The sequence below is a fragment of the Maylandia zebra genome, linkage group LG22 (assembly GCF_041146795.1).
Source record: "Maylandia zebra isolate NMK-2024a linkage group LG22, Mzebra_GT3a, whole genome shotgun sequence".
Classification (NCBI taxonomy): domain Eukaryota; kingdom Metazoa; phylum Chordata; class Actinopteri; order Cichliformes; family Cichlidae; genus Maylandia; species Maylandia zebra.
In genome coordinates, this window is record NC_135187.1 from 5025745 (window position 1) to 5050751 (window position 25007).

General features: G+C 39.8%; 3 protein-coding genes across 7 annotated transcripts in view; 1 reads left to right on the forward strand and 2 right to left on the reverse strand.

The window, feature by feature from the left end:
- Positions 1–9172, reverse strand: part of cnot3b (CCR4-NOT transcription complex, subunit 3b) — a 40100-nt gene extending 30928 nt beyond the window's left edge. The window contains exons 1-2 of the mRNA XM_004569766.5: positions 9022–9172; positions 1657–1719 (exon numbers count right to left, since the gene is read on the reverse strand). Coding sequence (XP_004569823.1) covers positions 1657–1681 — 25 coding nt within the window. The 5' untranslated portion in view covers positions 1682–1719; positions 9022–9172. The remainder of the gene's footprint in view (positions 1–1656; positions 1720–9021) is intronic.
- A 2182-nt stretch (positions 9173–11354) lies between these two features.
- ccdc106b (coiled-coil domain containing 106b) lies at positions 11355–15719 on the reverse strand. 3 transcript variants are annotated; one of them, XM_024798493.2, is made up of 8 exons: positions 15493–15719; positions 15115–15149; positions 14161–14337; positions 13679–13870; positions 13441–13599; positions 13139–13354; positions 12638–12798; positions 11355–12279 (listed from the first exon to the last, which is right to left on the reverse strand). In XM_024798493.2, exons 3-8 carry the CDS (start codon positions 14327–14329, stop codon positions 12124–12126), a joined length of 1053 nt encoding a protein of 350 aa, XP_024654261.1. In that variant the 5' UTR covers positions 14330–14337; positions 15115–15149; positions 15493–15719; the 3' UTR covers positions 11355–12123. The 3 variants fall into 3 exon arrangements, with proteins under 3 accessions (XP_024654261.1, XP_004569825.2, XP_004569826.2); XM_004569768.4 differs by lacking the exon at positions 15115–15149 and having other exon boundaries at positions 11356–12279; XM_004569769.4 differs by lacking the exon at positions 15115–15149 and having other exon boundaries at positions 11358–12279; positions 13462–13599.
- A 295-nt stretch (positions 15720–16014) lies between these two features.
- Positions 16015–19491, forward strand: tmem238a (transmembrane protein 238a). 3 transcript variants are annotated; one of them, XM_014411037.4, is made up of 4 exons: positions 16039–16160; positions 17208–17229; positions 17574–17731; positions 19073–19491. In XM_014411037.4, exons 3-4 carry the CDS (start codon positions 17581–17583, stop codon positions 19240–19242), a joined length of 321 nt encoding a protein of 106 aa, XP_014266523.2. In that variant the 5' UTR covers positions 16039–16160; positions 17208–17229; positions 17574–17580; the 3' UTR covers positions 19243–19491. The 3 variants fall into 3 exon arrangements, with proteins under 3 accessions (XP_014266522.2, XP_014266523.2, XP_023009806.2); XM_023154038.3 differs by having other exon boundaries at positions 16066–16160; positions 17205–17229; XM_014411036.3 differs by lacking the exon at positions 17208–17229 and having other exon boundaries at positions 16015–16160.
- Positions 19492–25007: the final 5516 nt, after the last annotated feature.

A 25007-nucleotide genomic window follows, 5' to 3' on the forward strand; every position in this document is an offset into this window, starting at 1 on the left:
ACTACATTTGTTACTCATTTATGAAGCACAGTACATGTTTCGTACTTGTAATTACCGCTACTTGTACATATACCTAAAAAGTTATGCAAATATGTACCCAAAACTTGTTTTTCAAAATAATTAATAAAAGGCGTGTGTCTCCAAACAGCCATCTCTTTCCTGACAATTCCCTTTGTGCATATTCTCTTACATATGATAAGTCAACATTGAAACACCTGCGGCTTTTAGTCAGGTGCGGCTAATATATGTACAAAACAGGATTTTCCCCTGATTTTAGCTTGTGCGGCTAATATACAGGTGCGCTCTGTAGTCCGGGAAATACGGTACCTATCAACGTAGTGGTACATATATAAGAGAAAATAAAGTAAAGCAGAGTGAAACCCTATTTAAGAAGATCGATATCAATGTGCTTGAAGGTTTTCTGTCCTTATCATCAAGTTATGTTTGGAATCCATGTTCGGATTGCACAAACTCAACAGAAAATGTGCATTCACACTTCAAAGAGACCCGACTTTGTAAAGTGGTTAGTTCTGATGTACAGTGGAGGGCAATCTGAAACTGTCAGGCCATCTGATTTAAGCAGGCAAACACATAAAAAGCACCTGAGAGGAGAATGAGCTATGTAGGTAATTTTACTGGAGGGCAGGAAAGAATCCAGTCTGACTCCAGACTAAAGAAACAGAAAGAAGCTAAAATGACAAACTTTGGCAAAATGTAGCAGTCTTTGCACACAAAGCAAATGGCCTAGATCTTGGTTCCACTTACCTCTTACCCGTGACTTCAGTGGAAATTTCAGATTCAGGCACAGACTAATTCATGTTCTACACAGTTCTTACAAGTTCATAGAAATTTCTGTTCAATTAGAACCAAATATTTGAGTTGATGATTATAATTTTTATACAGTTGTTGTAATTTGTGTTTTAACTATTTTTTTAAAGGATGTTTTATTACAAAACAAAACATCCATCAAAAAATTGTCCTCTGTTTTTTTTCAGGCTACTTAAATTTATTTTGGGCTATCAAAAACTGAAGAGTGTCTGCCCGATGGGCTACCAGGGATTTTGAAATTTTGCGAGCCCTGTGCACATTAAACCAATCATCTGATGCTCCCGTATTTTCTTCTGTGCTTTTATTTGACACAGAACAAAGCAGGTAAATCTCCCATGCTTTAGTTAAAGTTAGAAAACCAAAACCAGATTTGTTTTAGCTTGCATGTGAAGCCAAACATTTCTAACCTGGCAGGATGAACACTTACGTAACTCCACAAACAAGCTGCTTGTGAACACATGTGACTTTTGTTTACAAGCCCTGGCTCTCTTTTAAACAAGCACTGTGACGTAATTAAGGAAATAAACCAAAGAAAATTTTCCACTTTTGGTCGCAAAACAAACTGCTTGCCAACGAAGCAGGTATAGGTGTGCTCGTGCACTATTTATCTTTTTCCGGTCAGAGTGACACATGGGCGGAGTTTATCACAGACAAAACATCAGGGGACTTTCCAACAGCAACACACATAACACAAACTCTTCATTGAGATCAAATGAGATCTTTATTGTAATTTGTGGTTAACCTAATCCACCTGGCACCTGATCATCTCACTAATGCCCTTTTACACATGCACATGCATGCACACACACACTCAGGCAGAAATCTCACCTTGGAGTTTCCTTTTATCGGCCATGACTGATGACTAGGATGATGTCTTCATGCCTTCTTTCACTGCAGGGAAAAAAAACAGGAGTCTGCATTAATAAATCCCAGGATAGGTGTCACAGAGAAAGACTAAGAATATAAAAATGAAAGGAAGCAGGATGCAGAGCGATGATGACTTGTGGAAAGATGGATGGATTGAGGACAGAGGGAGAAATGTGGACACAACTGTCCTCATTAGCTTCTAAAACTCAGTTTGGTTCTCCAGTGAGAACCTTTGGTGAGGAAGCTTCTTTAAAGGAAGCAAAAGTCGAAATGTTTCTGTGGGTGGAAGGATCATTAAAAGTTCCCAGTGCCTTTGTTTGTGATTTCTGAGGGTGTCTCACCCAGTGACTGAGGTGTTTACTTACATATGGCTCTGGCTCTATGCTGTTGTAATTATGACTACTGTACAGGTCTCCAGCTGGGAAGCATCACTCCAATCCTGACTCAAAAAGCTGGATTGAGTATCAGTAAAAATGTGCTAATCTATTCAATTCAGTTCTATGTTGCTCTGCGTTTGCCTCACCATGTGTCAGCAGCAGTGCACCAGTTGTTAGCACGAGAGCAAAAGGAGCACGGAGGAAGCTGCAAGCAAAGTGTCGGCAGTCTCGAGGTATTTCACACCTGTGATGCCAACAGCTTCTCTTTGTATGTTTGTAATAGTTTGTGACTTTACTGTAAATTGTGGTTCTCTTTCTTCTTTTGTTGCCCTGCTGAAAAACTGTGTTTTTGTTGGCAGCACACTGAATTCCCGCCACTTTTCTGCAGCTGAAAATCAAAAAAAGCAACAACAAAGTTGACAGCCGCCATTCCAGGGCAGACCTTTTGATTCAATCTGACTCAGCAGTGATACCTAACACTGCTGCGCTGAGCAGATCAGATAGAGGTGAGCAGGTACGACAGGTATGGCAGAAAAGCCGTTTATGAATATAAGTGGCTTCATCAAAAGCTTGCTTTGAGCACGTGGCCTCCAAGGTTTTCATAGCAGAGAGACACCAAAGTCATTCCTCACATTTCTTCTTCTTAAACTCAACTGATGACGACTTCATTAAAACATACAGCGATTAAAACAAAAATCTAATATTTCCAATAATAAGAGCCTAATTTCAATCACAGTTTGATAAAACAATTAGTTTTATAATGAACGGTTGCTACAAAGCTCTCGTTTTATCTTATATTATGAACCAAAGGCACCCATTGCCTTCACAGCAATGCTGTAAACAGCGGATCATCCAGTCCCCACCGCCTCCACCTCTGAAATAAATTAAATTAACTAACTAAATAAATAATACAGATTACAATTACTGGAAAAACTAAACCATAAGATGTGGACTTTTGCCATAACCGAGCAGCCCTAAAGTACTTGCAGTTACAGTTGCAGGTGGCCTGTGTAGATAAAAATGTTTGGAAAGTAGAGCTCATCAGTCAGCACAAGAATAAATATAATACCAGCTGCAGGCCTTCAGAGACAGTTTACTGTAAATATAAACCTGGCATTAAGGTATTTTGTAATTTCATACTGTCATAGTACTATGGAAGGTCATTTAGGGTTCCAGGTGATTCGAGATACAACTGACTGCAGATAAATGATCTCAATGCCTCCAGGTGGATCGCACTTACTTGAAATGCCAATACAATGTAATTACTGCACATTTGTTTTTATGAATTTATTTTTCTTTCTGTCAGATAAATACAATCTTAATCAGCCCAGTACTGATGTTTTATTCATGCTGTGGAATCGTAATTTAACTCTACTTCTGCCCCTTGATAACATAATATTGTGTGAGAACCTGTTTTGACTACAGCTGCACTAAAACACTAAAAGCAACTCAAAGCATAATGCAGGAACAGAGGTCTGATTAAGAACATCATCTCAGTGCCTCTCTCTGGTTACATACACTAACAATTAAGTTTGCTTTAAGGGTTTATATATGACAAAGTCATTAAGTCAACTGTCAGTAATTAAAGGCATTTATATACATTCACAAGTGAGTGAACAGTGAGCGAGTTTCTTTAAGCTCATTAAAGCAATCATCACCATCATTGTTTGTTAATATCGGCAGGGGGAAAATGCAATCAGCGAGAACTAATTTGACTGCAAATTGGCACAAGCCAGAGGAGCACTTAATCAGCTGCAGAAGTTCAGATTTGATACCCAATCTGTCGATGAAGGACGAGCATTATGTGCTATTATTCATCATTACTGATCGCACAACAGGTCAGCCTCATGGTCACTACCGAAACAATGCTGTTTTTTGTTAGGGATTCACCAGCACCAGTGGCCAGTGTTTACATAACAGTTTCATTAGATGGCTCTGTGTTCAATGATTTATCATTATGCAGATTTATTTTTGTCCCTGCAAAACAACCAACGGTCCTGTCCATGAGCTCTCCTCATGTAACTTCTCCTGGCATCTCCACACGGTCGGATATCCCCGTGCTGGTACTGTTCCCAGATCGCCAAAACTAATGTCCCAGGTTCAACACTGCCAGTGACCGAGCTCATTGTTGGGATGTCATAGTTTTGCACCATCACACCACATACCAAACCGCAACTCCATAACTGTAACTACAAACACAATTTAAACCTAAATGCCTGCTTTCTCTGACTTTTGTGGACACTAGCAGATTATTTTTCCACATCTCAAAACTATGACATTATACCAATATGATTGATCATTTGCAATGTTAAACCTGGACAAATATAGTCCATGTTATATAGCACCAACACGGGAACATCAGACACAGCAAAGCTTCCTGTGATGCCGTGTCTCGCTGGAGGAGCTGGACAACCTGCACACACCTGAATGGTTGCAGTTACTGCCTCATGCTACCAGCAGGAACAAAAACCCTTAAAAGTTGGGAGGGCTAAGCAGAGAGCAATGGTCTGCCATCAACACCTGCTTAAACCATTCCCTTTTTGGGGGTCGTCTTGATGTTGATGCCCCAGTGCACCTGTTGTCACTTAGATTTGTACTAAAGCAGCTGAAATGGATTCCTGGTGGTTTATGCTTCCTAATTGGACGGACTGACATCACTGAAGTTTAACTTACTTTATGTAAAACCGGGCTGCTCAAGTTTTCCCTCGATTTTAAAAGCAGCCAGCGAGAACAATAATGTCTTCAATGCTGATAGTAAATTTTCTGGATTTATTAATTAATTATTATAAGCCAATCGATAGACAACTGTAAGTCTGAGATATTGGAACCATTTAAGCACTAAGGTAACACAGTGAGTCAAACTCCAAGAGCCAAAAATGTTATAATTATGATAATAAATGTTTAGACTTGGAGTGAAACAGAAAACAAATAAATTTCTTTTCTATTTTCTAGCAGGTTAAGAAGCCAAAACCTTATGATAAGCAGCATAATCGAAAAAAGCCACACACAGATGAATATAGATCCTGAAATATTTCAATTCTAACTTCAAAGACATAAGAGCTGCTTCGTTGATTGGACACCCATCAAATTGAGAAGATGATCCTCATGCCTCAGAAAGCGACCAAAGTACACTTAACAAAGTCAAGTAAGGACAGGCGGTGCAGACATGTTATTAATGAGCAGCCTGAGGTGAGGCTGAGAAGATGCTGTGTCAGCTTTAAGGCGCAAACTAGCAGCACGCCACTTGTCAGGTTCAGACACGGGCCATTAAAGAAAGGCATATGTGACGACGCCGGCACCGCTACTGCTTGTGATGCTCTTTTGACACATAAGCTGAGTGAAACTAAGAGCTATAGAAAAAACATTTACATTTTTATTTGTGTTGCAGGAAGTGTGTCCGAGACAAGAAGTGATGCAGCAGGTTTGACCCCTGTTCTTAAAATGCAAATTAGGAGGAGATGAACATTTAATCACAATCAAAAACAAAAATGGCTCCTTTGCATTGGATCTTGTTTCAATTTACTTTTTAAAGGTGCACCACACAAGATTTTTTTCTCTTTGCATGTTTCTGTTTGTGGAGTACCATCTGACACCTTTTACTGTTCTGTCAGGTAGGTAGCATGCATTCTTCTAACTCTTTGGTTAATGATGATTAGCAAATGTTCCCTGGCAGTAGCATTGCATGGTAAAAATGCATGCAGCCTACCTTTTTCCATTTTCAGTAGGCTTCAAACACCTTGCCTGTGGCTATCTGCTGATACAGGGTACTGATCCAGTAGCAGAGTTATATTAATAAGCTCCATCTCAGAGGAAGAGACTGCAAGTCATTCTTTTTGTTCAAGACAACAGCTGAAGTGAAAAAATTCTAATTGAGTTGAGCCGCTTTATGTTACCCTACGTGTAATAAAAGCTTTCTAACCATTGTGAAACCAAACCAACATCACTCTAGTTTCAACATGATATAATGACCAAACATAAGAGTGAAAGATTGAAGCCAATGCATCAACTCAGCTGAACTTTTCAGTCACATCAGCTTACTTTAACCACAGTCTGCAGTTAAATAAAAAAGGTTTTGCAAACATACAAAGAAAAGCTGCGGTGTACCAGCCATGAAACACCACCGAACTGCTGCTGCTGCTTTGTTAGCCTCCTCCATGCTACGTAAGCTCTGTCACTAGCAGCTACTGTCATGCACTGAAGTAAATACAGAACCACACAGAACTGAAGTGAATGCATCAGCCATCACTGACATCAGATCCAGCTGTTATAGTCAGGATCAAATCAATACCCAGTCGGCCCATCCCTAACTCCAACCCCACCAACTGGTGATCGTTCTACTAATCTGGAGATCCACCGCAAGCTGAAGCATCGCTAATCAGAACCCGAAGCAAGTGAACAACTGGTGCTCCTACTCTGAGCTCACAGAGGCTATAGAGCAGAACACGATCAAACGCTACCAGCTGCAGTCCAAGTCCATCCACGGGATGAGGAACTCATTGAAGAGGCAGCCAATATCACTATTTATTGTCTCAAAGGACACATTAGTAATCAACTGACATGACTTTTTCATGGACGATACAGATAATTAACAACCAAGACTGACCACCAGTATTTGGTACATTATTACATTTGCAGTACAAAACATAAAAACTTTGCAGTCAATATTTGGATATCTGGAAAATGTAAAAAAAAATGGTAATGGTAAATGGCCTGTATTTGTATAGCGCTTGTAAAATGTTTTTAAAGATGGCTGTCTATGGTTACCACATGATGACAGAAGACTTCTTACAGCTGTTTTAACCTTCTGCAATGACAGCCTATAACATAACCTATGCTGACGCGCCTGCAGGCATTCATGCTTGTATGTGGTGCATTACACGTTAATTACCTTGTGGTTGTGTCCTGGTATTTTAGATGCAGTGCCAGCCTTGATAGAAAAAAATGCTGGGACTTTTGTGATGGGTTTTTTTTCTACAGGCAAACATATTTGACCCTCAACTTTTTCAACTTCTTTGTACATTCCCTCACATCCCTCCCTCCTGAAACTGCTGACATCTGAGAGTCCTTACATTGAGGCTATGATTATTATAATCTCGCCGATTTATTTAAAAACTGCAACACAAAAGTAGCTGAAATGCAAAGGAGGAGTCCAAGGTACTGAACAGGCCAATTACAGTAGCTGTGGGCTGTGTCAACATGATATGTAATTATGTTTCTAAGTAGGTGCACATATAGGTTATAGAGGTCTCTGCAGCATAGGTTTACTACAGATGTACTGATCCCCAGTTACAAGGGAGAAATCTATGGATTCACAAAGGCCACACTTTGTTTCATCATTGTTCACTCATTCAAGGCATGGAGCACATGTCCTATACAATTTTATTTTATGTTCCTGTCCTGTGGCTAAAGTGAGACTGTCAGAGATTTGCACACCTTTAGTTTTTGAGTTTAGATGCCGAGTGATACAAGGCACATAGAGGTAAATGCCAAGAAAAAAAACAAACGGCACTGTCATCACCTTTTACATCCCGATAAACTTCCAGAGTGGAAAAAAAGTATTTCTCCAGAGGGTTTATTATCCATGTGTGGACCCAAAGGCCATTTTATGTGAAGAAGGCCTTTAGCTTTAATCATGACTGGTACACACAGTACCTTATTTGAACCACTGATTTAAAAACAAAAAAATGTGTGATATGCTTTACCAGCTGCAAAACAAATGAACCAAGCGGTTAAAAAATAAAATCATTTTGTTGCAGCACTGGAAGAAGGGAATTTCCATTGGAGGTGGATGAAACCTCTTTGAGAAACTGCCAAACGCTTGTCACTGTATAAACAAAAATTTTAAAAAAGGACTCCAGGTGACTCCGGCATGTAAAGCCAGGGTTTTCCTGCATAAGACAAATTTTGCTACCCCCTCAAAAAGAGACCCCCCCCCCTGCGTAAAGTACATTATTGCCTATGAAATGGCCAAAAAAACAAGTTAAAAAACACTTGTGTGATTTATGACTTTGTCTTCTGGTTATCAGCTTTTCCTTGTTTTGTTTATTATGTATGCTGCGTATTTTTAGTTTAATCTACACTTTGATCATTCCACTTCTGTATGTCTGCCAAAGCATTCTGTAAACTGTGTTTTTTTTTAAAGGTGCAGCATAAATAAAATTGTATTCTATTTCTGTGATGACAAGTTATGTAGGAAGTTCAACTTTCAGGGTTTGGGATTAATAGGTGATTGAAGCCTTTGTGGTGCTGTTGAACTTTGTATGCTTGCTAAAGGTAATCTCACATTAAACCACCTTAGCTAACTAAACTCCCAGCTGTGTGTACTTATTTGCTAACTCTTTGTCCTCTACTCGGTTTCTGGGATCAAAACTTTTGCGGGAAACCTGGACTCCGACTTAAAATAGCCTCACTGTTTAGTAACTGAGTCCTAGTCTGAATAACAGAACTACAATAAAGAAACACTGTCAAATAAGCTCCAGCATTAGTTTTACACACATCTGCACACATCTGGAGACAGCCCCTTCCTGTCCACACTGAACTAAGTTTGGACCAACAGAGGACGCCTAGCCTTTTATGACCGTGTCTGACAGCCGGGCTGCTCTTTGAGAGGCTTTGAGCAGACACCCAGGTGGCGTTTGTGCACCGGGGAGTAGTATTTGTTAGCCCGGGATGTTTACAAACAATGCGGGCATCATTACTCTGAGAGCAGCTCCAGCCCAGCACATACACTTCAAAACAAACTCAACTTCGCGTTACACACCGCGGCTCGGCAGAGGAAGTTCCGACTCTAATGCAAACGCGCACACTTGAAGTTGTTGGCAGTACCGAGAGCTGCAGCTTCCCACTGGCTGCGCTATTTGATGTGGGAGACACAATTTGGAGAGGGGGGAGAGAGAAAATAGGGGGAAGGCACACAAATTCATCACTTCTGGCTCGACCGTCACTTTACCTGGATTTTTCCGAGGTGCGAGTGCTTTCCTCAGTCGCCACACTCCGCTAAATCTTCAGCGATTCACCACGAAGGGTTATTTCCTTTAAAAAAAATGTCAATTCTTCTCGCTAAACAATCACTCCGCACATCCAAGATGGCTACCAGGAACACCTCCTCCTCCGATGCCCTGTTGGACAAGAGTTCCGCCTAGCTCGACTGTGATTGGGCACCGAAGGCGGCTCCCGCGCTTCTATTCGGTGAAACCGGTTGTCAGTCCAAACAGGCTGGTTTTACTACTTCCAGCGTAGCTCCCGCTCTGATTGGCCCGCTCAGAAAGGTTAAAGGGTAAACTGAGTTTACGACCTCCCCCCGCCCCCTCAGACACTAAACGCACCCCCTGTGTGCCGCAATGTATTGTGGGAAATGAAGTTTGTGCAGTTGTCATTTATTTTATATTTTTCTATTTTGAACGCCATGACAGTAAACGTTTATTATAATGTTGTTTTTCTGCTAAAAACTAAAAGAGTAGTTTATAATAGATAAATACATAAATATAAACGTATACAAGCTGTTTATTTTAGTGGGTACAAGTTTGAATATTTTGCATAATTCAACGCTTAGTCAATGCTTAGTCAAAAAACTGAGACCTCTTTGCATATTGCAAATAACAATTTAATGAATGGCATTATTACATACAGTACTGTGCAAAAGTCTTGAGCCATGCTGTCATGCTGAAAATGAAGCTGTTCCCAGCTGCTTTCACAGTTATTACAATATCACCTGTTTTCATAGGATCTCCAACAAACCAGCTGAAATGAAGCTCCAAACCATCACAGAGCTTCCACCAGGTTGTACAGATGCCCATAGCCACAACTCTCCTGTGACCTCCCATGTACTCCTGCAAATATTGATAACAAATTGTAGCCAAACCTTCAAAATTGGATTCAGCACTACTTTAGACCAGTTGCCTTTAATGTGCATTCGAGTTATTGTGTAATTTGGCATACCTCAGCCTTTTTCCCCCTCCTTTGCTAAGAATGGCTTCCTGACAGCCATTTTCCACTGAGACCATTTCTTTAGTGAACAGTAGACATAACTGAAAAGTCAGATGCATCTCTCAGGTCTTTGCTGGATGTTTGCTGTCATTTTGGAAGGATTCAAGTAAAGAAATGGGAACAAATTGTGTGTTTTTGCAACAGGGTGCAAGTTACAAAGTGTCTAAGACACAATTTAAAATGGGATCTTTGCGTGTAGACAAAACTGAACTATTTCTTGAGTTTGGTGCCTTTTTATGCTTGAATGGCTCATAGATCAGTGCAGTGGTTCCCAAACTTTTTTTGCCAGGCCCCCTTTGTTTTACAAGAAAAATGTTAAACACACACACGCACGCACGAACACATCCTCCAACCACACGCACCCATATTTTGCTCCATTGCGGTTTATTTCACACCTCAAACATTTTGCAAACAATTAAGCAAATACAAGTAGCCTAATCTGCAATAAATTACAGGTAGTAATGAAATAAACTACTAAATCTTTTACGCTACGTCCGCACCTACACGGGTATTTTTGAAAACACAGCTGTTTCGTCCACACGTAAACGGCGTTTGGAATCAACGAAAACAGATTTTTTTAAAAACTCCTTTTTTGCGTTTACGTGTGGACGAGGAATACAGAGTTCGTCACGTAACGTCAAAGGTATGTGCCTTTTTTCACGTCACGCTGTGCTCCACGTTATTGTTTAGATGAGATGAATTGCAGAATGGCAGATAGAAACAAAAATACTGTTAATCTGACTATCTTCAGGTTTTACACGCTTATACACACGCAGTTACAGTCAGAGGCGTCATTTTGAAAAAAAAAAAAAAAAGCAAGCCTTCTTCAGTTTGCATAATGACTGAAACTAGCCCACTGGTGAACAACGGGCTGTGAGGTCAGTTTCATCATTAGATTAGTGAAAAAATAAAATAAATAAAATTACAAGCAAATCCCAAATGATGTGGAGCATAAAATAGACCTATAATAAACCCATATGTAATATATACATTTAGATGTACATGAAAAAAAACTGGGAAAAGATTTTTATGTTTTGAGCCCGGATCAATATTAAATGTTTTGGATCCCATTGATCCCTAATAACAATTTCTCTTTATTAATGAACTAATTCCCCAAATTCTTCCACTGGAGGGCGCTAGAGTCTGCAAGTCTAATTTTTCTTTTTTTAGATAACATCTTTTTAGCAAAACATTTAAGTCTAATTTGATTTCTTTAGCTCTTAATGACTTTGTTTGTAAACACTGAGCTCAGCACGTTGTCACTTTGTCAGCCTCATTACATCAAATGAGTCAGAGTCAGGAAAACAATACATTAATACATTTAAGGTTATTTAATCTATTGTACAGTATTGCATTTTACATGTTATGTTATCAGAATTGAAAAAAGAAAAAAAATTCACATCACCGTTAATACTTTCACATTTAACTTAAACAACTTTTGTATGAAACACATCAATGAATAAAGTTTTTTTAATGAAACATCAAAAATCCATGTACATCATTTCAGTGCAAAAGGAAAAATCAAACACTAAGCCAAAAATAAAGATAATAAATATTTCTCTCTTATATAACAAAACTTTGAGGCACATTTACTCGAACTTCTGTCTCTTATACCTGCTCTATAAAATATCTGCAGGTACTGATGAATCAGACGGTTCCCTCAAGAAAATTATAATACCTCAGAGATGAGTTATTATAATTAACAACATATGCGCTCTCTCTTTTTAATTCTTCAGTTAATTTTTAGGGTAAAGCAAAAAAAACAAAAACAAAAAAACCCCCCAAAAAACAAGTACTTCAGTCTTCAGTGTGAAACACTGTCATAGCTCAGAGGAGTAAAAAACTACTCTCAACTGTAATAGCTGCACAAGGAAAAACAAACAAAAACATAAATAAAGCAGTTCAATGAAAATAAATAAATAAATAAATGAATAAATCAGAATATGCCCTGTAATTTGGCATTTAATCTTCTCACATCCTATTATATATTCTGACTTTAAGAAAAATGAGAACAAAGTGCAGAAAGCTCCCACCAGCTGGTCCTGCTGCCCGCCTCGCTCCGCTCTCAGTTTCTGAACCTGTAGGAGATGGGCAGCAGCTTGTGAGTCTTCTTCATGGTCTGGACTTTGGCGTGCGTCTCGTCATCCATCGTCTTGTAGCACCTCCGGGCGTAATCCAACAGCTTCTCCTTCGACGCCTCAAACTCTCCGACTTCTGACACCTGCAGGAAATGTTGGACTGTTCACGGATTCTAAAATAATTTCAGTTTTATAATATGCAAACAGAAGCTCTATGCAGTTATTCCTATCAAGTTTTCTTATTTTTAGAGAATCCTACATGCAAAGAATTATTTCAACACTAGAAACTTTAATAGAAACGTCTCCTTGAGTCTAAGCGCTTTACTTGGAAAGTGTGATAAACTTAGAGTGAATCATTGGAGTTCCTTAAAATGTAGACTTTAAAAAAGAAATAGTGGAAATTCACAGATACAATACAGATGGCAAATTATTATTATTTTTCTTCAAATTACTTAGTTGAAAGAACAGCTCAATAAAACAGGAAATCAGAGGAGTCCTCACCTTCTCTGGAGCCACCAGCAGCAGCTCGGCGATGGGGGAGGTGGAGGCCATGGTGTTTCGGTCGACTCCGTGGATCTGGAAGGCTCTGGACATGCTCCTCACCCGCTGGTAGGTGGACAGGATCTTCTTGTAACGGATCAAAACCCCGTCTGGGTCTTTAACTGATGGAAGGAACATAAAATGCTGAGTGAAGTAAGTGTGTCATAGACAGGAGGCTGAGGCTCCAGCACAGTGTTGTTGTAGCGTTTTTGTTTCCTGCTGATTCAGAATGATGAGTTTCTAATAACGACTTCTTAGCTGGGGTTAGAAATGCAAGTCGAGCCCATATTATGTATATTTGACAACATGGGGGAGTTTGGATAAAAATGTTTTTGGGATTAAAAACAGAGTTCTGGATTTTAACACGACTTTTGTTTTTTAAACTTTTCACATCAGAACCAAAACAAGATTTATGTGAATTATAGTTATATTACATCATGTCTTCTGTCACATGACTCTCACCTCTCTGTCGTTCCCTCCCGTGTGTGATCCTGAAGACCCTCCTCATCTTCATCCTTGGCTCTCCACTGACCCGCCCTCTGCCCTTCTTCCTAATCCCCTTCTCTACTGAAGAGTCCACATCTTCCTCCTCTTCCTCCTCTTCTTCTTCTTCCTCCACATACTCGTCCTCGGTGTAGTATTTGTCTTCTTCCACGTGAAACTCCTGCTTGGTTACAGCTACAAAAACCCCAACAAAACAAAAACATGACAAAAAGACTTCTCTACTTTAAAGTTAAGCATTTAGAACATATTCATTTACATACGTGTGTCAGCATCTTCCTCACCAGCGTTGCGGCGGCTCCGAGATCCTGATCCCTGGATGCGTTTGAGGGTCATCCCGGACCTGGTGGTCATGGGGGACGGAGGGGAAGGAGAGCTGGCAGGCTGGATCTTCACACCACGCTGGGCATCCCCGCTCCACTCTATAATTGGGAAAACACAAAATCAAATGCTTTTTTATTTCTGAAAACTTTAAATGGGGTGAGAGTCAACGAGCCTGACCCTCAGGACTCCTCATGCTGACGATGAAGCGGTCCAGCTGGCAGCGCAGGAAGTTGCGTTCCTCCTCGAGCTCCTCGATGCGCTTCTGCAGCCAGGCGTTCTTCTCCAGAGTGACGTAGAGGTGAGCGCGCAGGTTAGAGATCAGGATGAAGGTGCTGTACTGAGAGTGAGGAGGCTCCTGCACCACTGGCTCTGCAGGAGGAGGAAGACGAGGGAAAAGACGGGAAAGAATGAATACATACATACATATCTCAAGTTAACAGTTTATGAATACGTATTATACCAGGAAGCCAAAAAATACATGTTTTGTCGAAATGTTTTTGGACAGTGACATGTTTGTAGTTTTGCTTCTATAAACCAGCACCATGTGTTTAAAATCAAACAATCGGGATGTGATTGAAGCTGTTCTTTCTAGTTTTTGGTCAAAGAATTTAACAAAAGCATCAACTGTTTGGGAATTACAAACATTTTCAGTGACATACCATCCATCATCTGCTGGCCTTGGTTCAGGTGATAGGGAGGAGGTCGTTCTATATTCTCCTCCAGGGGAAAGGAGACCTCGTAGGCATTTAGATATAAACCTCCTCCTCCTCCTCCTCCTCCTGCTGCTGATGAAGATGATGCTGCAGCTGCTAATGATGACTGGGGCATGTAGTGCTCTGACATAAAAAAAGAAAAGAGGAAAAAACTCAAAAATAGTAACTAATAAACCTGAAGTCTGTGAAAAATGTTTCCATCTTGCCTTTAATAAATATTATCAGTATGAACATTTTAATATGTTAGGTGATATTCCACACAACAAGAGTGTGTCTCTCTGTCTACCATCTATTGTTTCATACACAAACACTAAGTTCACACTGAGGCCTTAGTGCTGAACGTACAGGCATATATATATATATATATATATATATATATATATATATATATATATATATATATATATATATATATATATATATATATATACACATACACACACATATACATATATACACACACACACAATTATTGTTATTATTGGGCCACATTAGTAATAATTCTGTGGTTTCAACGTTCAGCCACAACTTTATTTTCTCTTGCTCATCCCCAAAGGTTGTGCCTTATTTAGGAAATGCTCTCAATTAAAAAGTCATTTTTATAGAGATTAATAAATTCAGTTTTTCAAAATCCCGAGTCAAAGCATAATACAAAAATAAGTAGCAGTGACAGAATTTTGCTATAATTGATAAACTCATACCTTTTCCCTTTAGCTTTACTAGCTTAACGTCCTACCCAAATTCAAAGACATAATATTTATAAAATATATATATATAATAATATGAAACAAAATAACGAAGCGAAAGTTTACGTTTTAAAAAGAGGCTCCTATGGTTGACGAATGCAGATTAATTACTGCTTATCAGTCGCTTGTTAAGGTTAATAAACCAACAACTCACCGAGGTTACTCGCATAGCCTGGTAGCCCGCTTACGCTTTAGAAAAACGGCGTGAAAGCCCAAAGAGTGAAACGAAAAGAAGGAAGCAGAGCATCAATAAAACAGTCATTACAGAAAACTAGCAAACAAACAAGAACCGTGTATTTAAAAGTAAAAGTGATGTCAGGACACAAAAGGGCAGCCAGCACTGCTTCTCAGGAATGTTTGTGATCAGGTTTTAGCTGCGTTAAAGCTAAAGGCGAGTCCACTTTTCATTCTTTTAACATGTGCAGGGAAGAAAAAGAAAGAGTGCGTTTGGAGAAGGTGTAAAAGTTTAAATGTCTGACTCCTGGCGCTCGTACGCCTGCTGTGGGCAAGTGGATGGGCCGCATGTTGTTACCTGGTGGGCTTGCATCCTCTCTGCTGGTGGAAGGATTCATGGCTGAGAGGTCTGCCGGGCAGCAGCTACAGAGCGGTAATAAACCGCGTGTTTGGATAAACCTGTTATTATTTGTCTCCAGTAGTTCTGTGCGCAGTTATACTTCAGTAATATGACCTGAAACCAGCCACACCTGCGGCCCTACAGCCCGCCTCGCACACTCCCGGTGGCAATTACCTGATTATACTGGCGGGAACAGGTGTACCGCGCGCAGATTTAGTTGTTTCACACATGCGCAGAGGGGCGGTGTTTTTTTTTTTTTTTTTTACCCCCTAAAAGATTTCCATTCAAATTAAAAGAAATATCTAAAAAGTGTTAAAAGGGACCTTATTATTCTTTATTAATCAATAAAACACTCACATTAAATAAATACAGTGAAACTATAACAATAAAAAGTGCGTTTTAAAAATAAATTTCTTTGCGTTTATGAAGCTGTAAAATGCCAAGAAGCAAAGGAAAAGAAAAAGAAGAAGAGGGTGAAATCCGGACCGGAAACGTGTCACCAGAAGGGCGTGGTGGCTGCAGGTGAGTAAGAGCGCAGATCAAGCCGGAAGTGAAGAACACGGTGGAGAGAACAAACCCGTCTACGGAGGCGTTGTTTTTTATAACTTAACGGACAACAGCAGCACGTGAGTCAAAGTTTATGTGTGAAAGAAAGTCTTTAAATTAACTTTAGTTCATAATCCAAGAGAACATTGTTATGTTCTCCTGTTACAAACCAGGCAGAAACAGCTCTGGGTCTAGTTGACCGCTTGCAAAAAGATTGAATCCTCCTGTCAAACACAGTGACGCCGTACTCCTTTGTGTACAGTGTACTCTTTACCGGCTTCAGTTAGTTCAAAATGCAGCTGTGTGTCTGCGTTACTAACTGTGAAGCACTATGGTTAACTTTATTGTTTTTAATATTTGCTATATCAATAAATTTTGGTTTGATTTGATATGTTTGGTATAGTCTTATAAGGGTCTCACACAGGCAGCTTTCACATAAATCAACCCTCTTATGATGAGCAGGCAATTCAAATTTGGGATAAGAAGCTGATAACATTACACTGTTTCCATAGTCTTAAGAAATTAAACATGTAAAGTTTTGTATTTTATTACATTTGCCGATCTTAGATTACTTTGCAGATGCTCACACAATCAGTGACTAACACAGTAACCTCGTGGTTCCTCTTAAGGCTTTTGGTTCAGTAACATGGAGCATCTATGGAAGCTGCAGGTTGTCATCAGAGACGTGGATCTTCTTACCTCCAGAACTTAAACTGCCCCTAACAGGGATCATCTTGAAACTAAACTGAGACAGTTTTTAAAGCAGACTCAGTCACGAATCATGTATAACCTACTGCTTCTGGTTCTGTGGTACATTATTATATTGCAGCTAGTGTCATCTTTCTGCCTGAAAGACACTGTTCTAGTAGAAAGTTTCAGGTCCCTACTGTCCCTAGCTTTCTAATGAAGGAAAACAGTTTTGTTTTGTCTTTTAGGAAATCATCTTTGGACGGCTGTCTTAAAATATAATTATCTAGTTAACCACTTGAGCTAGAGCCTTCATATTATCTGGTACCATTATCTGGTACTCTATGATTAAGAACGCTCAGGAGTGGTGTTCAGTTTAACACAGAATCACTGATGCTCAAAATCCCTAAAATATTTGAATGTGTCATCTTTGTCAGCAGGTTTTGGAGGCCAGTTTTGCAGGTAGGAGACTGATATTGTATTTACAGCTTCTCATAGACCAGGATCATAAATTTCTTTCAGAGACCAAATCAGGAAAGCAGTCCCTCCTTCTTTTGACATTTCAGATTCTAGGCCTCTGTCCCATGTATTTAGCTTTAATCTAAACTCTGATCAGAATGTAAATGTCTGAATTCTGTGTATTTACAACATTTAATTTAAACATTTAATATGTTTAATTTTGTCAGTGTTAACGTGAATCATTCTTCCACTAGTACATGTGGAAGCATCAGTGATCCTGTAGCGGGTTTAGTTCACCTGTGGTTCTGTCAGATTGTAACAGTCTTTCCTCTCCTCCTCCCTCCCAGCTCAATAATGGGCGAATATACTGGGTTGTCCCACTGTAAACTGGCTCTGGCGTTTGCCGTGTTTATGGATGTAGTGGGTGGAGCCGTTCTGCTGGTGGGGGTCTTCGCCAATCTGAAGATCCAAGACAGGGACCTTGGAGACGTGTTGGTCTACTCTGGTATGCTTGTGTGGCTTAATCAAAAACAGAAGTGGGTTGACATTAAACAGAAGTGACGAGTCAACTGGAGCGTGAATTAGAATAGAATAGAATAGAATTCAACTTTATTGTCATTGCACATGCACAGGTACAGGGCAACGAAATGCAGTTTGCATCCATCCAGAAGTGCTTTAGTGATATAGATATATTACAATATATATTAGCAATAATATAGATATGTAAGTATATTACAGAAATGGGTCTTAATTATTAGAATTAATATAAACTCACAGTCATAGCAGCATATACATTAATTCACAAGCAGAGGAAGGAATTTTGCACATCTCTGTGAACTTTAAAGCATCAAAATTAGCTCTCTGCAAAAGTTATTATAACTTCAGGTACTCAGTGAATAGCTGTCTGCATATTTGTAGCTGTACACCAACACACACACACACACACACACACACACACACACACACACACACACACACACACACACACACACACACACACACACACACACACACACACACCTCCTCTGCACCCGCTAGCTAAAAAGCTAGTACTCTGACAATGGTGCCAAACAGGGAGCTGATGCTGGAGGCAGACAATTTCAAGATAGGTGGGAGAGAGACTGCCATGTCTCCATTTACCTTCAGGGAACAGACAAAATGTGATTCTCTGAGCCAAATCTCAAAGTGATGGAGCTTCAAAAGCAGATTTCTCACGGCAGTGAAAATAGTCGAGTCAGCTGTTTTCAGAATAACTGCAAAGTTTATTTGCAGATTCTTTCCTGGCTGGAAGCTGGGCTGCAATATCCACTCATCCATTCATGCATCCGCCAAAATGTGCCAGCCAACTGCATATATGACACCAATGATGTAATTACCATTTCCTGGTGATTTGTGATTTTGTCCAGGTGGTCTTAACCATGCAAACTATGTAAATATCAGTTATGTGGAATATCAGACAATATCAAAGGCTAAACTGCAACAAAGTCAAACAAATGCCAGACTCTACAAATATGAAACAGCATTTGAACTTTTACTGTGCAGTAGAAGTACAGAGCACAAGAAAGGAGTAGAGTGACCTTTATGATAGAACTGCAACAAAATAGATGAGGAGATAAAATGTTACACAAAAACATGAGAAAACTTGTGGGTGGAAATTAACTATTACAGAAAAAGGCTTAAAACAACACGTGCTCTACATCTTTTTTTATTATTTTTATTAAGGAGATAATCTTTGCTTCTTTCTCAAGACTAGATCATTAAATGGGCTGGGGTTGTAATTGTTCTGTTTAGATGAATTTCTATGACCTAGTAATAAAAAAATGATGAATCTGTGTCCTCTGCTCAGGAGCCCTGTTTTTACTCGTGTCTCTGGCCGGATGGGTGTTGTGGTACAGCGGAAACATCGAGGGCCTGTCACTTGCAGATGACAAGAAGCAGGGACACATCAGCTACGCCGTCGACCGCATCGCCCGAACCCTCAGCCGCAAGATACGCTCGCACAGATACCGCAGCTGACCCTTTCATTTTAAAAGCCTTTTGATGGTGTTCAGTGTTAATGAGAAACAGATGCTGAATCAAACTGTTTGTGTGTGAAAGTGTTACAGACCTCTCCAAAAGATTTCAGAGTGTTACAAAGCTGAAGCGTTTGCCTTATTATGACCAGTATTCTTCTTTTTTATATATATCATCTGACTGTTGTTTAACAGAGCAGTGTTGTCTCATTGGATTTCAATAAAAAAAAAGCTCTTTATATAATTATGAAAATATGTTTTTTGTTTTATTTGATTATCAGGTTTATTTAAAAGTGACTTAAATATTTAGTTTGAAACTAAAAATGCAACAAAAATAAATGTCATATTAATATTAATACAGCAATCTGTCAATAGAGACACAACAGTAGGCAATAGCAGGACAGGTACTGCGTGCATTATGTCATTAAATGGCCTATTAATGCCATTTTATTTATGTTACAATATAACAGCTGTTAGAATTCACTATTGTATTTATTCATGGATTTACATATATAGCGAACAATACAAGACTAATATGCATATAAACCTCTGCATATGTTAGAACTGTTTGTAATTAAAATAATTTTTCAGTTGGACAACATAATGAAGAGGAAATAAAGTTGTAATGAGGTTACAGACAGGAAAGTAGTAAAACAAAGAACAACAGAGCATTCTGACAATGCACAGAAATATCGAAAATCATACCACATTGTAATATATATAAAATATTATAATATCTATTAAGCATTTTACTCAGTGGTGTTTCAGTGAGGTTTTGACCTCCCCTGTGTCATAATCATACATACAATAAAGGCTCTCTACTGCCCTCTACTGGTGAGCTGTGGGACTTAGAAACAACAATTTCCATCTACAGCCTTTATAGTATAAGAAGCTTATGGGAGTAACTTGTAAGTTAAATCATTCAGAATTTTTAATTTAGAATTAGAAAAAAAATCAAACCAAGAGTTTCTAAAGTTTTATTTTTGCAGTCATTTCCAGATCATGTAACCAATATATATTTATACACAGTAAAACACATATAAACAAATGAAATGGTTAAACTGAGAATTATAAGAACAAAATAAAGTAATCTTGAATTTAATGGGACATGGTCATGTTTACTGCCGTGGAGCTTCCTGTCTTCTTTCTCGGTGTTTGGAAGAGGAATGTTATCCCACTGTTATCTGATGGAGCTGCTCAGCAATCATAGGTTTTCTTTGTTGTACTTTTCATGATGATCCAGATGTTTATTTTTTAGTTGATGAAAGGTCTGAACTCCAGGCAGGCCAGTTTAACTTTCAGCCACATGCTGCTCTAAAACTTGAATATACCTTTCAGCATTCATGGTGCTGCAAGCTGCCGATTGTATAGGCATTAATGAACCTTCATGCCATCAGACTTGCAGGCTCTTGAACTGAGCATCTTACTACCAAAAAGTTTTCTACTTTTCATCAGTTTAGCTTTGGTCAAAAAAAACAAAAAAACAGGAGCTTTTTATCCATGCTAGAGCTTTAACCTGCTCCTCAGGACTGCACAGTGAACTGTGACCTTTACAGGAGTGATTTCTGGCCTTTTCAGTTTCAGTGTTTTAGTTAACCTTAACATCCTCCATCGAAACATTAACAGATCATTAAGATAGTAGCTAGAATGGGTTTGATCTAAATGTTCAATGATCAATATTGCATGATATCTCATCAACATAAACTATATAATTTCCACTGCTTTATTAAAAAATACAGTACAGCTACTGTTCTTTTTTCATTACATCTAGATTTCCATCTTCAGGAATCAGTTACTATGAGTATGTATAAGAGTGCATGGGAGAGAATTACTTTACCTTTACTGGCCTCTGCTGGTGAAAAGTGGGAATTCCAACATCAGCAAACATTCAGTAAAGAACACAGCCGCACTAAAGCTACTGAGTGAATATGCCAAATAATGAATCCAATTCTAGTGCAGCGTTTGGCAATGTTTCACAATTCAATATGTGAGTAATATTACTGTGGTATGTACCATCACCCAGCCCCCAAACCTGTCACAAAATATACATTATAACCAGGACCTTGAGTACAACCCTAAAATCAGCTTTCAATCCGGAGACCAAAATCTTCTTTACCTGCCGTGCAGCTTGGCCCAAGCTGAGGAATGAACTCCACCTAAGCTCACAATTACAGCAGCCCCCATAAAAAGCAAAGGAGAAACTAAAGACAGGAACTGATTCTGAAGCTTGATTCCTTATCTGGCTCACCTCTAACCTTGCTGCAGAAAATGGCAGACGTGTCTGCGCAAATAATAGATTACTCACTGGCTGCAGTCCCAGTAGTTAGTGATTAGATCAATTACGGAGCCTGTGGAGTAGCAGACAGACAGGCCAGTGACTGACCAATTACTAGTCAGTACTTTCTTAGAAGGTGGATGTCACATTTAGATATTTAAAACCAGAGCAATCACAGAAATAGTTCAAATTGTAGATAATAATAAAAAGAAACTCAAAAATTTACAAACGTGAAAGCTTGTTTCCTACATGCCAAGCTGAAGAAAGTATTTTTTTAATCTCTTTCTTGTGTTTGCATAAGATAATTTGGTCCCACAGGATTTTAAATAGCTCCATGTGGTGTCAATCCTATTTTTATTTTTTATTTTTTTGGGGGTGGAGTGCTAAATTATCAGCTAATGCTAGCAAGCTTGATCAAATTGACTCTACAGGTAACATTACTTTAATCTTTAAGTTTAAAACATTAAATAGATGTAAGAGACTAGTAGATGATGCTGCTGCCCCAACTAACTTGCTTGCAGGGTTGCTATTTGTCAGATAATCCTATCCATGATCCAAACAACAGAAACATGATGGAAAAGTCCAGTTCAGTGACTCCAGATAGTAGAAGTGACACCTACTGGCTACAGCTGTTTGTGCTGGCCCACCTACAACACAGCTCGAACTCCAGATGCAGGTGGATGTCTCCATCCATACAGTTTTTATAAATGGACAAACTATCCATAGAAGGTATCCATGCGTTTTGATTCTGTAAAGTTGGGCATTTTAACACAGCAGTCTACAGGGGTCGACTCGTTTTGTGTGCCAGCCTCAAGTGGACATTGGAGGAATGTGCAGATATTTGCACTTCAGTGTTGGAAAGGAGGTGTTTAAGTATCTTGGGGTCTTGTTCACGAGTGATAGGAGAAAGGAGCCGGAGATTGACAGACGAATTGGTGCAGCAGCTGCAGTGATGTGGACGCTGTACCGGTCTGTTGTGGTGAAGAGAGAGCTGAGTGTAGAAGCGAAGCTCTCAATTTACCGGTCGATCTACGCCCCTACCCTCACCTATGGTCACGAGCTGTGGGTAGTGACCGAAAGAACGAGATCGCGAATACAAGCGGCGGAAATGGGCTTCCTCCGAAGGGTGGCTGGAAGTTCGCCCGTTCGGGAGGGGCTCAGAGTAGAGCCGCTGCTCCTCCACATCGAAAGGAGCCAGTTGAGGTGGTTCGGGTATCTGACAAGGATGCCTCCTGGGTGAGGTTTTCCGGACTTGTCCCACCGGAAGGAGGCCCCGGGGCAGACCCAGGACACGCTGGATATCTGTCGGCTGGCCTGGGAACGCTTTGGTGTTCCCCCGGATAAGCTGGAGGAGGTGGCTGGGGAGAGGGAGGTCTGGGTTTCTCTGCTTGGGTTGCTGCGCCCGTGACCCGGTCCCGGATAAGCGGAAGAAAATGGATGGATGGATGTTGGAAACCCAGACAGCGCTAAAGAGTTGGTTACTGACGCCAGTTAAATTCACATTTTGTTTGTACAAAAAATAACTCATTCCCAAAATTAAAATAAATACATTTTAAAAGGAAGGTGAGACTTTATTATTTAGAATTATATTTAATTATAAAACCTAGTTTTCACAAAATCTACCTCAGTTGTATCCAAGAAATCCATTCTAAAATAAAGAAATCTGATTCTTCTCTTTATTAAGGTTATTAGGATCCAGCTCCAGCCGGGTTCTGTTAAGACTATCTAATAAATGATCTGTTTTAGATTGAGTCTGACATGTTTTCTTAGGAAATTTGCCAGCTTGGCCTGGGTTGACCTTAGGCTGCATGCTAAGCCCCTCCTAGGTGGTAAATCAAGTGAATTAAATTTGGACTACAGCTTGAAAACTGTTTGACTCCACTTTAACCTGACACACTTATGGTTTGAAATCAGAGCTGGCCTTCAGGTCATCTGCTACAATAGCAATTATGAACATCGAAAGTTCGCAGCTCGACCTCAGTGTTCCTCTACAGCTCAGCATGGTCAGTAAACTCACTCCACTCTCAATCTCCTATCCTGAATAACCTTACTGGTTTCTCTGTGTGAGGACAGCATTCCCTGCAGACAGTAATTATATAGCTAATAATTGGATCATGACGCAGCGAGGATGTTTTCACTGGTCTTGTTCTCACTACCTTTTCTCTGTCAGTGCTGTAGCAGTAGCAAGTAACCATGAAGCATGATTTTTTAGAGTCAGACAAGACTTTATGGAGGATGTTGTGGGATATTTTGTTGTCTGACAGTCATTAAAACGGCAACAATCTACAGTAATACGTGTATTAGTGTGTGTGTGTGTGCACGGAGCACTTTGAGTTTGCATCAGCCATTGTGTTGCAGATTGGCTGCTGCACTTATGATGATTGCCCTGAGTCATAACCTGGTAAGCTGTAGCTGCTGAACATCCATCCATCCATCCATCCATCCATCCATCCATCCATCCATCCATCCATCCATCCATCCATCCATCCATCCATCCATCCATCCATCCATCCATCCATTTTCTGTCTCTTATCTGGAGCTGGGTTGCAGGGGCAGCAGCCTAAGTAGAGAAGCCCAGACCTCCCTCTCCCTGGCCTCCATCTGCTCCAGAAAAAACTCCAACACAGAGGCAGCAAGCCGAGGGATACTAACATACCCACCAAAGCCTGCTGCCTATCACCAGGAGCAACTCCAGACTGAGACAGAGTCTAGCTCAGGAGAACTCCAGGAGGTTTCTGAGCCCAAGCCATGTGTTGATGTATCTCTCAACCTCACGCACTAGCTGCTTCCCACCAGAGAGATGACGTTCCACGTCCCAGTCACTAGTCTCGGTAGCTGTGGATCGGTTCCTGGTGGACTGATCCAGCAACTGCTGGAAAATAAATATAGTTCTGTGCATTATGGCCAAACATCTAACATAAACCATGTTAACTGAGGCCTGCACAGTCTGACACGTAGAACTCATATTTATTTTGCTGTTTCTCTGAGCATGCCCTGCCTGCCTTGCTGGGACAGCCACTCCTTGGGAACTGCTTTGAATGTTTTGGACTTCAGCTTGTTTGGAAATGGTGAAATATCCCTTCCTATATTGATGGGCAGCAACAATTGCATACTTGAGATCGGTACTTTTGTATTTTCTCCTTGGCTTTACGTGAATACACACAAATGCTTCAGACCTGCAAACCACCAAACCTTTAAAAAATAAAAATAAAAAATAGAAATTGTTACAATTGCTTATGATCAGTGAATCAAATGGACCTAATTATCTGGCTGCCACTTACCCCCTATGGAAACAGTAAGGGTGTAGGTAGTTTATTATGGCACTGGACACATTTAAGTAGTGTGATTGCATTGTAGGTTTAGTTTAGTTTTTTGGATTTTTTTTTGCCATAATATTTTTCTATATTAACAACAGATTAAATTGCAGTTTCATTTCCAAGTGACTTGGAACTCTATTTGGTCCTATGTGCTAAGACCAAATCAATACTTTATCC

What these genes read in the sequence shown, in the direction of transcription:
- ccdc106b (XM_004569768.4), bottom strand. Translation starts at nt 15,532, where the DNA reads ATGAATCCTTCCACCAGCAGAGAGGATGCAAGCCCACCAG. An exon ending in AGAGGATGCAAGCCCACCAG is followed by an intron (nt 14,338 to 15,492) that starts GTAACAACATGC and finishes TTTTTATGTCAG; the next exon opens with AGCACTACATGCCCCAGTCA. An exon ending in CGGGAGGGAACGACAGAGAG is followed by an intron (nt 12,799 to 13,138) that starts GTGAGAGTCATG and finishes TCCTTCCATCAG; the next exon opens with TTAAAGACCCAGACGGGGTT.
- tmem238a (XM_014411036.3), top strand. Translation starts at nt 17,581, where the DNA reads ATGGGCGAATATACTGGGTTGTCCCACTGTAAACTGGCTCTGGCGTTT. An exon ending in AGACGTGTTGGTCTACTCTG is followed by an intron (nt 17,732 to 19,072) that starts GTATGCTTGTGT and finishes TCCTCTGCTCAG; the next exon opens with GAGCCCTGTTTTTACTCGTG.